Below are 14,505 nucleotides of genomic sequence, written 5' to 3' on the forward strand. Positions count from 1 at the left end.
ACCCTTCTATGCCAACTACTGACCCATCTATGTCAACTACTGACCCTTCTATGCCAACTACTGACCCATCTATGTCAACTGCGTACCCTTCTATGCCAACTACTGACTCTTCTATGCCAACTACTGACCCATCTATGTCAACTACTGACCCTTCTATGCCAACTACTGACCCATCTATGTCAACTGCGGACCCTTCTATGCCAACTACTGACTCTTCTATGCCAACTACTGACCCATCTATGCCAACTACTGACCCTTCTATGCCAACTACTGACCCATCTATGTCAACTACTGACCCTTCTATGCCAACTACTGACCCATCTATGCCAACTACTGACCCATCTATGTCAACTACTGACCCTTCTATGCCAACTACTGACCCATCTATGTCAACTACTGACCCTTCTATGCCAACTACTGACCCATCTATGCCAACTACTGACCCATCTATGCCAACTACTGACCCTTCTATGCCAACTACTGACCCTTGCCATGAAGGGATTTCATTATTCCACTTCCTTAATGATGTCCTTAATCTTCCTCTAACATCAGGCGTTGATGTCTGTGAGAACAGAACAGAACAGTTCATCATTGTTTGTTTTTTACAGAGAACCATTTGGAGACTTTTAACCCAGTCTAACCCTGCAGACCTACATGTCAATGACTAACTGGCTTAGGTTGCCATATTTAATGGAGTCGTGTGTTATGAAAGTTTTTGCCTCTATTATTGAATGATTAAAGTTGGTTAAGGTTTTTCTTTGTTTGAGGTCATTTACAAAGGTTAAGTATTCAGCTAAATTCAAGTCTCTTTCCAATGTTCGGTAGCATTCCATCTTTCTCTGACCTTTGAACTCAATCCGCCAATAGTTGATGTACAGTATGCGTTTTTATTATTCACCTGCAGCTGTCAACATTTTGCCATTGGGGCCAGATCACTTGTGTTCACTTCAATCTTGTGCTTTTGGGCCAGTTTTGTTAAGGGGTCACTCTCTGGGTAGACACTGCTGTTCATAAATGCTCTGTCACTCTCTCTCTCTCTCTCTCTCTCTCTCTCTCTCTCTCTCTCTCTCTCTCTCTCTCTCTCCCACTCTCTCTCTCTCTGTCTCTCTTGCTCTCTCTCTGTCTCTCTCTCTCTCTGTCTCTCTTCTCTCTCTCTCTCTCTCTCTCTCTCTCTCTCTCTCTCGCTCTCTCTCTCAATTCAATTCAATTCAAGGGGCTTTATTGGCATGGGAAACGTGTTAACATTGCCAAAGCAAGTGAGGTAGATAATATACAAAAGTGAAATAAACAATAAAAATTAACAGTAAACATTACACATACAGAAATGTCAAAACAATAAAGACATTACAAATGTCATATTATATATATATATATACAGTGTTGTAACAATGTACAAATGGTTAAAGAACACAAGGGAAAATAAATAATAATATTTACAATGGTGTTTGTTCTTCACTGGTTGCCCTTTTCTTGTGGCAACAGGTCACAAATCTTGCTGCTGTGATGGCACACTGGAATTTCCCCCAGTAGATATGGGAGTTTATCAAAATTGGATTTGTTTTCGAATTCTTTGTGGATCTGTTTAATCTGAGGGAAATATGTATCTCTAATATGGTCATACGTTGGACTGGAGGTTAGGACCTCATTTTGTGGGCAGTGTGCACATAGCCTGTCTTCTCTTGAGAGCCAGGTCTGTCTACGGCAGCCTTTCTCAATAGCAAGGCTATGCTCACTAAGTCTGTACATAGTCAAAGCTTTCCTTAAGTTTGGGTCAGTCACAGTGGTCAGGTATTCTGCCACTGTGTACTCTCTGTTTAGGGCCAAATAGCATTCCAGTTTGCTCTGTTTTTTTGTTAATTCTTTCCAATGTGTCAAGTAATTATCTTTTTGTTTTATCATGATTTGGTTGGGTCAAATTGTGTTTCTGTCCAGGACCAGCTTGCTTAGGGGACTCTTCTCCAGGTTCATCTCTCTGTAGGTGATGGCTTTGTTATGGAAGGTTTGGGAATCGCTTCCTTTTAGGTGGTTGTAGAATTTAACAGGTATTTTCTGGATTTTGATCATTAGCGGGTATCGGCCTAATTCTGCTCTGCATGCGTTATTTGGTGTTTTACGTTGTACACAGAGGATATATTTGCAGAATTCTGCATGCAGAGTCTCAATTTGGTGTTAGTCCCATTTGTGAATTATTGATTGGTGAGCGGACCCCAGACCTCACAACCATCTCTCTCTCTCTCACTCGATTATCTCTTAAGTTGTTGCTGACCATGCTCTATTCCCCTCTGCTATTGGCTAACTCTGCTATTGGCTAACTCTGCTATTGGCTACTACTGTGATATGTGGTTGTCTTTAGATGAATGCACTAACTGTAAGTCACCCCGGATAATAGCGTCTGCTAAATGACTCATATGTAAAAATGTGAATGGAACTCGGATCTCTCTCCCTGTATCTCCCTAGCAACGCGTCCTCCAGGTGGTTGCCACGTGGATGAGTTCCAGTGTCGCATGGACAGCCTGTGCATCCCCATGCGCTGGCGCTGCGACGGGGACACAGACTGCATGGATCTGAGTGATGAGAACGACTGTGAGGGAGTGACACACATGTGTGACCCAGCCGTCAAGTTCAGCTGCCGGAACTCTGGTGAGTGTGTGGTGGCCTTTTCAGCCCTCAAGTGCAATTGGCTAACCACGCTATCTTCCTGTCTCTTCCTCTTTGCTATTGGCTAACTGAGTGTTTGGCCTTTAGTGTTCCAGTCAGATCAGTCAGTTAGGATTCAGGAAGTGTGTTCATGCTCTGGTGTGTGCCATGGTATTTTCTGTCCTCATGAGATTAGTCAGTGACATGCCGTAAATAATAGCCATGTCTTAGGGCAAGTATTGTCTGGGCGGACACACACACACACACACACACACACACACACACACACACACACACACACACACACACACACACACTTAAGAGAGCTTGTTATCTCAAGGGGCTTGCAGTGAAGAATATGACAACCATCTGCTCTCTGAAAACGAGGATGGCCTTGTTTGACCCTTGGATCCCTTGGTTGACTCATGCGTGACCCCTGGATACACAGGGGATTAACACGGCCAGCAGCACTCACAAACAGACTGAATCACTGTAGTTATTTAGATTTATTTAATAGCAGCAGTCACAGTATGCCATATCAGCCGTCACAAACCATCTCAAGGGCACATCTATGTTTCTCTATTAAGAGTTGAACTTACCAGATTGTTGTCTCTTTTCATGTTGTCATGATGTTTCATTGTCCCTCAGCCTGTTGTATCAATAAGGCCTGGGTGTGATGTTGTTTGGTTATCTCCTCAGCCTGTTGTATCAATAAGGCCTGGGTGTGATGTTGTCTGGTTATCTCCTCAGCCTGTTGTATCAATAAGGCCTAGCTGTGATGTTGTCTGGTTCTCCTCAGCCTGTTGTATCAATAAGGCCTAGATATGATGTTGTCTGGTTATCTCCTCAGCCTGATGTATATGTAAGGCCTAGATGTGATGTTGTCTGGTTATCTCCTCAGCCTGTTGTATCAATAAGGCCTGGGTGTGATGTTGTTTGGTTATCTCCTCAGCCTGTTGTATCAATAAGGCCTGGGTGTGATGTTGTCTGGTTATCTCCTCAGCCTGTTGTATCAATAAGGCCTAGATGTGATGTTGTCTGGTTATCTCCTCAGCCTGTTGTATTTGTAAGGCCTAGATGTGATGTTGTCTGGTTATCTCCTCAGCCTGATGTATATGTAAGGCCTAGATGTGATGTTGTCTGGTTATCTCCTCAGCCTGATGTATATGTAAGGCCTAGATGTGATGTTGTCTGGTTATCTCCTCAGCCTGTTGTATCAATAAGGCCTAGCTGTGATGTTGTCTGGTTCTCCTCAGCCTGTTGTATCAATAAGGCCTAGATGTGATGTTGTCTGGTTATCTCCTCAGCCTGGAGTATTTGTAAGGCCTAGATGTGATGTTGTCTGGTTCTCCTCAGCCTGTTGTATCAATAAGGCCTAGATGTGATGTTGTCTGGTTCTCCTCAGCCTGGAGTATTTGTAAGGCCTAGATGTGATGTTGTCTGGTTATCTCCTCAGCCTGTTGTATATGTAAGGCCTAGATGTGATGTTGTCTGGTTATCTCCTCAGCCTGTTGTATCAATAAGGCCTGGGTGTGATGTTGTTTGGTTATCTCCTCAGCCTGTTGTATCAATAAGGCCTAGATGTGATGTTGTCTGGTTATCTCCTCAGCCTGGAGTATTTGTAAGGCCTAGATGTGATGTTGTCTGGTTATCTCCTCTGATGTATATGTAAGGCCCTGGTTATCTCCTCAGCCTGTTGTATCAATAAGGCCTAGCTGTGAGTATTTGTAAGGCCTAGGTGTGATGTTGTCTGGTTATCTCCTCAGCCTGTTGTATATGTAAGGCCTAGGTGTGATGGTGTCTGGTTATCTCCTCAGCCTGTTGTATATGTAAGGCCTAGGTGTGGTGTTGTCTGGGTATCCACTCAGTCTGTTGTATTCGTAAGACGTGACTTCTGTCCCCAGCTCGGTGTATCAGTAAGGCCTGGGTATGTGATGGAGACAGTGACTGTGAGGACAGTTCTGATGAGGACAACTGTGAGGCGTTGGTATGTAAACTGTCCCACCACGTCTGTGCCACCAACGCCTCTGTCTGTCTGCCCGCTGAGAAGCTGTGTGACGGCACTGACGACTGCCCTGATGGTTCCGACGAGAAACTCTGTGGTAAGAATACACTGTCTCACACTTTCACTTACTCACTCTCCCTACCCATAACCCTACCACCTCAGTCAAGGTAGGAATTGCATCTAACGTCACATCTAATTGATTACCCCCCCTCCCTCTCTCTCGCTCTCTATTTCTCTACCCTTCACAGACCTGTGCTCCATAGACAACGGCGGCTGTAGCCACAACTGCTCCATCATCCCTGGGGAAGGCTTCATGTGTTCCTGCCCCCTGGGCATGGAGCTGGGTGCCGACAACAAGACCTGCAACATCATGAACCTCTGTGCCAAGCACCTCAAGTGCAGCCAGAAGTGTGAGCAGGAGAAGAGCAGTGTCAAGTGTTCTTGCTACGAGGGCTGGGAGCTGGAGACAGATATGGAGAGCTGCAAGAGCACTGGTGAGAAGGGGAGAGGAGGAAGAATGGTAGAAGAGGAAGAATGGGAGAGGAGGAAGAATGGGAGAGGAGGAAGAATGGTAGAAGAGGAAGAATGGGAGAGGAGAAAGAATGGTAGAAGAGGAAGAATGGGAGAGGAGGTAGAATGGTAGAAGAGGAAGAATGGGAGAGGAGGAAGAATAGGAGAGGAGGAAGAATGGGAGGGGGGTAAGGTAATAGAGAACTAGAAAATAGGCGTGGTCCTGCTAAAATGGAAATGAACTGGAGGCTGATATGGAGAGCTTCAAGTGTACTGGTGAGGAGAGCGGATGGGGAGGGATCAGGTGATGGGGGTTTGGGGAGAGGAGAGAAGAGAAGGGGAGAGGGGAGGAGGGAAACAGAGAGGGAAACAGGGTCAGGTAGTGGAGAAATAGAAAAGAGATGGTTTGGGACACAATCAGATGGAGAAAATAATGATTGAATGTGTGGTGTAGAGAAGTTCTTCTAAATATTGCTCTTTGGCTAAACTACAGTATTACTCAGTAGTACTACCCGGTCTCTCAGTGATTATGATTGGGCCCTGAGTGTTTCCTGTCTCACTATACATCCTGACCTAGAAGAACGTCTCCCCTCAGATCCTTTCAAGCCGTTCATCATCTTCTCCAACCGCCATGAGATCCGTCGTATTGACCTCCACAAGGGAGAGTTCAGCGTGTTGGTGCCTAACCTGAGGAACACCATCGCTCTGGACTTCCACCTCAGCCAGAACACCCTCTACTGGACTGACGTGGTGGAGGACAAGATCTATCGCGGGAAACTGTCCGACAATGGAGGTGAGGCAGTCTCCATTTTATCCAGCTTTTAACACTCACATAGCAGTCAATACAAACTGACATCCATGTCAATACAACACATTAATGGAGAGAGAAAAAATAAAGAAATGTCCTGCGTTCTTAAAGATCTAATAAGAAGATAACTACTGTGACTTATTATTAAAGAAATTAAAAGGATAATGGTAGAAGATTGTTCTGGCTGTGTCAAAAGCTCTATCTTCTGTTTTAGGAGGGAGGTGAGGGTTGGGAGGAGGTGAGGGTTGGGAGGAGGTGAGGTTTAGGTGGAGATGAGGGTTGGGAGGAGGTGAGGGTTGGGAGGGAGGTGAGGATTAGGAAGAGGTGAGGGTTAGGAAGAGGTGAGGGTTAGGAGGGAGGTGAGGGTTGGGAGGGGGGTGAGGGTTGGGAGGGAGGGAGGTGATGGTTAGGAGGGAGGTGAGGGTTAGGAGGGAGGTGATGTTAGGAGGGATGTGAGGGTTAGGAAGAGGTGAGGGTTAGGAAGAGGTGAGGGTTAGGAGGGAGTTGAGGGTTAAGAAGAGGTGAGTGTTAGGGAGGAGAGGTGAGGTGAGGGTTAGGAGGGACGTGAGGGTTAGGAAGAGGTTAGGGTTAGGAAGAGGTGAGGGTTAGGAAGAGGTAAGGGTTAGGAGAGGTGAGGGTTAAGAGGGAGGTGAGGGTTTGGAGGGAGGTGAGGGTTAGGGGGAGGAGAGGGTTAGGAAGATTTGAGAGTTAGGAGGGATGTAAGGGTTAGGAAGAGGTAAGGGTTAGGAGGGAGGTGAGGGTTGTGAGGGAGGAGAGGGTTGGGAGGGAGGTGATGGTTAGGAAAGAGATGAGGGTTAGGAGGGAGGTGATGTTAGGAGGGAGGTGAGGGTTAGGAAGAAGTGAGGGTTAGGAGGGAGGTGGGGGTTAGGCAGAGGTGAGGGTTAGGAGGGAGTTGAGGGTTAGGAAGAGGTGAGTGTTAGGAAGATGAGGGTTAGGAGAGGTGAGGTGAGGGTTAGAAGGGAGGTGAGGGTTAGGAAGAAGTGAGGGTTAGGAAGAGGTGAGGGTTATGAGAGGTGAGGGTTAAGAGGGAGGTGAGGGTTAGGGGGAAGGAGAGGGTTAGGAAGAGGTGAGGGTTAGGAGAGGTGAGGGTTAGGAAGGAGGAGAGGGTTAGGAAGATTTGAGGGTTAGCAGGGAGGTGAGGGTTAGGAAGAGGTAAGGGTTAGGAGAGGTGAGGGTTAAGAGGGAGGTGAGGGTTTGGAGGGAGGTGAGGGTTAGGGGGAGGAGAGGGTTAGGAAGATTTGAGAGTTAGGAGGGAGGAGAGGGTTAGGAAGAGGTGAGGGTTAGGAGGGAGGTGAGGGTTGTGAGGGAGGAGAGGGTTGGGAGGGAGGTGATGGTTAGGAAAGAGATGAGGGTTAGGAGGGAGGTGATGTTAGGAGGGAGGTGAGGGTTAGGAAGAAGTGAGGGTTAGGAGGGAGGTGGGGGTTAGGCCGAGGTGAGGGTTAGGAGGGAGTTGAGGGTTAGGAAGAGGTGAGTGTTAGGAAGATGAGGGTTAGGAGAGGTGAGGTGAGGGTTAGAAGGGAGGTGAGGGTTAGGAAGAAGTGAGGGTTAGGAAGAGGTGAGGGTTATGAGAGGTGAGGGTTAAGAGGGAGGTGAGGGTTAGGGGGAAGGAGAGGGTTAGGAAGAGGTGAGGGTTAGGAGAGGTGAGGGTTAGGAAGGAGGAGAGGGTTAGGAAGATTTGAGGGTTAGCAGGGAGGTGAGGGTTAGGAAGAGGTAAGGTTTAGGAGTGAGGTGAGGTTTAGGAGCGAGGTGAGGGTTAGGAGGGAGGAGAGGGTTAGGAAGAGGTGAGGGTTAGGAGAGGTGAGGGTTAGGAAGGAGGAGAGGGTTAGGAAGAGGTGAGGGTTAGGAGGGAGGTTTGGGATAGGAGAGGTCAGGGTTAGGAAGGAGGAGAGGGTTAGGAAGAGGTGAGGGTTAGGAGGGAGGTTTGGGTTAGGAGAGGTGAGGTGAGGGTTAGGAAGGAGGAGAGGGTTAGGAGAGGTGAGGGTTAGGAGGGAGGTTTAGGTTAGGAGGAGTTGAGGGTTAGGAGGGAAGTGATGGTTTAAGCATCTCTTTATATTTTGGGTGATTCTGTGTCTTTTCTAGTGTATGTTTTTTTATTCTATTATGCTGCAGCCAATTTCCCCTTTCTGGGACAATAACACTCTATGACTACTTTATGACATATCACAGAGACAAGGGTAGTGGCAGAAGATATTCTGGAAACCCCATCACTAGCATGGCCAAAGCTCTACTTGTCTGCCTGGTTTTGCATCAGCCAACATAGAACATAGAACAACAACATTGATGTATATGCTGATTCGATGAGCGAGTTTATTAGCAAGTGCATCGGTGACGTTGTACCCACGGCTACTATTAAAACCTTCCCCAACCGTGGATTGATGGTAGCATTCGAGCAAAACTGAAAGCGTGAACCACTACTTTTAATCAGGGCAAGGCGACTTGAAACATGACCGTATACAAACAGTGTAGCTATTCCCTCCGCAAGGCAATCAAACAAGCTAAGCTTCAGTATAGAGACAAAGTAGAGTTGCAATTCAACGGCTTAGACACGCAGGGTCTACAGTTAATCACGGACTACAAAAAAAACAGCCCCGTCACGAACCCCGATGTCTTGCTCCCAGAGAAACTAAACAACTTCTTTGCTCGCTTTGAGGACAATACAGTGCCACCGACACGGCCCGCTACCAAAACCTGCGGGTTCTCCTTCACCGCAGCCAACGTGAGTAAAACATTTAAACGTGTTAAACCTCGCAAGGCTGACGGCCCAGACAGCATCCCTAGCCACGTCCTCAGAGCATGCGCAGACCAGCTGGCTGGTGTGTTTACAGACATATTCAATCAATCCCTATCCCAGTCTGATGTTCCCACATGCTTCAAGAGGGCCACCATTGTTCCTGTTCCTAAGAAAGCTAAGTTAACTGAGCTAATCGACTATCGACTCACTTCCGTCATCATGAAGTGCTTTGAGACTAGTCAAGGATCATATCACCTCCACCTTACCTGACACCCTAGACCCACTCCAATTTGCTTACCGCCCCAATAGGTCCACAGATGACGCAATCGCAATCACACTGCACACTGCCCTAACCCATCTGGACAAGAGGAATACCTACAGTATGTAAGAATGCTGTTCATCGACTACACCTCAGCATTTAACACCATAGTACCCTCTAAACTCGTCATTAAGCTTGAGACCCTGGGTCTCGACCCCGCCCTGTGCAACTGGGTCCTGGACTTCCTGACGGGCCACCCCCAGGTGGTGAGGGTAGGAAACAACATCTCCACCCCGCTGATCCTCAACACAGGGGCCCCACAAGGGTGTGTTCTCAGCCCTGTGCTCCCTGTTCACCCATGACTGCGTGGCCGTGCACGCTTCCAACTCAATCATTAAGTTTGCAGACGACACTACAGTGGTAGGCTTGATTACCAACAACAACAAGACGGCCTACAAGGAGGAGGTGAGGGCCCTCGGGGTGTGGTGTCAAGAAAATAACCTCACACTCAACGTCAACAAACAAAGGAGATGATCGTGGACTTCAGGAAACAGCAGAGGTAGCGCCCCCCTATCCACATCGACAGGACAATAGTGGAGAAGGTGGAAAGATGTAAGTTCCTCGATGTACACATCACGGACAAACTGAATTGACCCACCCACACAGACAGCGTGGTGAAGAAGGCGCAACAGTGCTTCTTCAACCTCAGGAGGCTGAAGAAATTTGGCTTGTCACCAAAAACACTCACAAACTTTTACAGATGCACAATCGAGAGCATCCTGTCGGGCTGTATCACCACCTGTTACGGCAATTGCTCCGCCCACAACCGTAAGGCTCTCCAGAGGGTAATGAGGTCTGCACAACGTATCACCGGGGGAAACTACCTGCCCTCCAGGACACCTACACCACCCAATGTCACAGGAAGGCCATAAAAATCATCAAGGACAACAACCACCCGAGCCACTTCCTGTTCACCCCGCTATCATCCAGAAGGCGGGGTCAGTACAGGTGCGTCAAAGCAGGGACCGAGAGACTGAAAAACAGCTTCTATCTCAAGGCCATCAGACTGTTAAACAGCCATCACTAACATTGAGTGGCTGCTGCCTACATAGACTCAAATCTCTAGGATGTAGTAGATGTATCACTAGTCACTTTAAACAATGCCACTTTATATAATGTTTACATACCCTACATTACTCATCTCATATGTACAGTATATACTGTACTCTATACCATCTACTGCATCTTGCCCCTGCCGTTTGGCCATCGATCATCCATATATTTATGTGTACATATTCCTTGTGTGTAAAAGGTAGTTGTTGTGAAATTGTTAGATAACTTGTTAGATATTACTGCACGGTCGGAACTAGAAGCATTTCACTACACTCGCAGTAACATCTGCTAACCATGTGTCTGTAAATTTCATTTGATTTGAACTGGCTTCAAAATTAGAAAACATCTGGAGTAGAAAGGACAATGTTTTTATTATTTAATTTAATTTAATTATTCTCTTAGGACAAGAAAATAGGTTATGCAAAATGTGTACTTTTTCTGAGTGAATGTACTTTTCCTGAACTTTGTCTCTTTGTCTCTTCCCATTTGTCTCACCGTCTGTTGCGTGACTGCAGCCAGCCTTGGCCAGAGCTACACTCGCGCACCACACACACACAGGTGCACGCACACACACAGGTGCACGCACACACACAGGTGCACGCACACACACACACACACACACACACACACACACACACACACACACACACACACACACACACACACACACACACACACACCACAAACAGGCACACAGACACACACTGTGGGGTAGCTAGGGGACACTACACTACACACCCTGTTCCCACCCCTCCTAAAAACAACCCTCCTACGAGACATTGCGTCCAAGCCATACATCAGTCCATGCTGCTTCTGACTGAAGACGATTCAGCAATTCAGCAGCTTCTAAACTGTGGTGCAAACATGGTCACTGTGTACTGCCAACAACAAACAAAAGAGCCAACTGTGGATCCCGCAGTATAACAACAACCAAGCTGTGAGAGGCCCTCTCCCTCTAATGCTCTAATGACTGTTGGAAGGCCATGTGAGGGACTCCACAGTATCATCAGCTGTACACCATTACTGCTTAGCTTTCATTGAGGTCCCAGGCTTTTCTGGGAACAGAGGGATAGCTGCACAAGTGCACATGGGGAGATGGAGGTGTGTGTGTGTGTGTGTGTGTGTGTGTGTGTGTGTGTGTGTGTGTGTGTGTGTGTGTGTGTGTGTGTGTGTGTGTGTGTGTGTGTGTGTGTGTGTGTGTGTGTGTGTGTGTGTGTGTGTGTGTGTTTGTGTTTGTGTTTAACTATTATTGATGGGACCAGAAGTAGGTTAAGGTTAGAATTAATGTTAGGGTTAGTTTTAGGGTTAAGGTTAGGGATAATAGGATTTTGAATGGGACTGAATTGTGTGTCCCCACAAGGTTAGTTGTACAAGACTGTGTGTGTGTGCCCACGTGTGTGTGTGCACCTGTGCATGTATGCATATCTCTGTGTGTGTTACCTCTGCAGTGTGGCCCCTCATCCCAGCCAACCTCCCACTAGAAGTCCCCAACTACAAACTCTCCACTAGAAGTCCCCAACTAGAAACCTTCCACTAGAAGTCCCCAACTAGAAACCTTCCACTAGAATTCCCCAACTAGAAACTTTCCGCTAGAAGTCCCCAACTAGAAGCTTTCCGCTAGAAGTCCCCAACTAGAAACTTTCCACTAGAAGTCCCCAACTAGAAACTTTCCACTAGAAGTCCCCAACTAGAAACCACCCACTAGAAACCACCCACTAGAAACCCCCCATTACAAACCCACCGCTATTTTTTATTTTTTTATTTTACCTTTATTTGACTGTCAGTGAAGAACAAATTCTTAGGCCTAGGAACAGTGGGTTAACTGCCTTGTTCAGAGGCAGAACAACAGATTTTTTTGTACCTTTTCAGCTCGGGGATTCGATCTTGCAACCTTTCGGGTACTAGTCCAATGCTCTAACCACTAGGCTACCTGCCGCCCACTAGAACGACCCCCCCCCCCACTAGAAACCCTCCATTAACCCCCCCCCCCCACTAGAAGCCCTCCACTAGCAACCCCACACTAGAAACTCTCCACTAGAAACCCTCCACTAGAAACACCCCACTAGCAACCCCACACTAGAAACTCTCCACTAGAAACCTTCCACTAGAAACCCCTCACTAGAAACCCCACACTAGAAACTCTCCACTAGAAACTCTCCACTAGAAACCCCCCACTAGAAACTCTCCACTAGAAACCCTCCACTAGAAACCCCCCACTAGAAACCCCACACTAGAAACTCTCCACTAGAAACTCTCCACTAGAAACCCCCCACTAGAAACTCTCCACTAGAAACCCCCCACTAGAAACTCTCCACTAGAAACTCTCCACTAGAAACTCTCCACTAGAAACTCTCCACTAGAAACCCCCCACTAGAAACCCTCCACTAGAAACTCTCCACTAGAAACCCCACACTAGAAACTCTCCACTAGAAACCCTCCACTAGAAACCCCCCACTAGAAACTAGAAACCCCACACTAGAAACTCTCCACTAGATACCCCCCACTAGAAACTCTCCACTAGAAACCCCCCACTAGAAACTCTCCACTAGAAACCCTCCGCTAGAAACCCCCCACTAGAAACTCTCCACTAGAAACCCCCCACTAGAAACTCTCCACTAGAAACTCTCCACTAGAAACCCCACACTAGAAACTCTCCACTAGAAACCCTCCACTAGAAGCCCTCCACTAGAAACACTCCACTTGAAGCCCTCCACTAGAAACATTCCACTAGAAACTCTCCACTAGAAACCCTCCACTAGAAACCCTCCACTAGAAACTCTCTACTAGAAACTCTCCACTAGAAACCCCCCACTAGAAACCCTCCACTAGAAACTCTCCACTAGAAACCCCTCTTTAGAAGCCCTCAACTAGAAACCCCTCTTTTCAAGCCCTCCACTAGAAACCCCTCTTTAGAAGCCCTCCACTAGAAACCCCTCTAGAAACCCTCCACTAGAAACCCTCCACTAGAAACCCTCCACTAGAAACCCTCCACTAGAAACTCTCCACTAGAAACTCTCCACTAGAAACCCCCCACTAGAAACCCTCCACTAGAAACTCTCCACTAGAAACCCCACACTAGAAACTCTCCACTAGAAACCCTCCACTAGAAACCCCCCACTAGAAACTAGAAACCCCCCACTAGAAACCCTCCACTAGAAACTCTCCACTAGAAACCCTCCACTAGAAACCCTCCACTAGAAACCCTCAACTCGAAACCCCCCACTTGAAGCCCTCTACTAGAAACCCCCCACTAGAAACCCTCAACTCAAACCCCCCCACTTGAAGCCCTCCACTAGAAACCCCCCACTAGAAACCCTCCACTAGAAACCCTCAACTCGAAACCCCCCACTAGAAACCCCCCACTTGAAGCCCTCCACTAGAAACCCCCCACTAGAAACCCCCCACTAGAAATCCTACACTGACAGACCAACTGACTGACTCAGATTCCACAGAGAAGGAATTCTAAACAATCCTCTCAGTTTGTCAGCGGTTTGCTGCAGTTAAACATGTGAGCTGCAGGATGGAGTTAGTCTCTAGCTGCTGTCTTTTGACTAGACAGACATATTGTATTACTTCAGCAGATATTTCCCCATTGCATAAAGCTCTAATACAGCTTGGTTCACTGGGTACCATTTCTGTCATGTCCATTATGAAGAGCTATCTAATCATGTTATTTTCTTCAAATTTCATCAAATCGTTTTTTCTTCTTCTGTGTATTGAGGTAAGTGATTGGAGTGTCAAACAAATCTACAATTTCCCATGCAAGGCGCTAACCCAGCCATCCTCTATCTCCCATTTCATACCCTACCCCTCTCTCCTCCCCTCCATCCCCCCTCTTACCCCCTCCAGCTCTGACCAGTTTCGAGGTGGTGATCCAGTATGGCCTGGCCACTCCAGAAGGGCTGGCTGTGGACTGGATAGCAGGGAACATCTACTGGGTGGAGAGTAACCTAGATCAGATAGAGGTAGCCAAGCTGGACGGAACCATGAGGACCACCCTCCTGGCTGGTGAGGTGGAGCACCCACGGGCCATCGCCCTCGACCCCAGAGATGGGTGAGGAAACAAAACTATAGATTACAAAACAGTAAAGCGTAGATTAGTATAGAACAGTCAAGTGTAGATTAGTATAGAACAGTAAAGTGTAGATTAATATAGAACAGTAAAGTGTAGATTAGTATAGAACAGTAAAGCGTAGATTAGTATAGAACAGTAAAGTGTAGATTAGTATAGAACAATAAAGCGTAGATTAGTATAGAACAGTAAAGTGTAGATTAGTATAGAACAGTAAAATGTAGATTACTGTAGAACAGTAAAGTGTAGATTAGTATAGAACAGTAAAGTGTAGATTAGTATAGAACAGTAAAGTGTAGATTACTGTAGAACAGTAAAGTGTAGATTAGTATAGAACAGTAAAGTGTAG

At 46.9% G+C, this 14,505-nt stretch overlaps 1 protein-coding gene across 1 annotated transcript in view; it reads left to right on the top strand.

Annotated features, from left to right (window-relative positions):
• The window catches only part of LOC139416822 (low-density lipoprotein receptor-related protein 1-like), a 217,526-nt gene that overhangs the window by 103,735 nt on the left and 99,286 nt on the right, over positions 1 to 14,505 (top strand). Inside the window, exons 22-26 of the mRNA XM_071165909.1 lie at positions 2,458 to 2,640; positions 4,542 to 4,739; positions 4,891 to 5,136; positions 5,748 to 5,945; positions 13,934 to 14,138. Coding sequence (XP_071022010.1) covers positions 2,458 to 2,640; positions 4,542 to 4,739; positions 4,891 to 5,136; positions 5,748 to 5,945; positions 13,934 to 14,138 — 1,030 coding nt within the window. The remainder of the gene's footprint in view (positions 1 to 2,457; positions 2,641 to 4,541; positions 4,740 to 4,890; positions 5,137 to 5,747; positions 5,946 to 13,933; positions 14,139 to 14,505) is intronic.

This window comes from Oncorhynchus clarkii, chromosome 9 (genome assembly GCF_045791955.1).
Source record: "Oncorhynchus clarkii lewisi isolate Uvic-CL-2024 chromosome 9, UVic_Ocla_1.0, whole genome shotgun sequence".
Taxonomy (NCBI): Eukaryota; Metazoa; Chordata; class Actinopteri; order Salmoniformes; family Salmonidae; genus Oncorhynchus; species Oncorhynchus clarkii.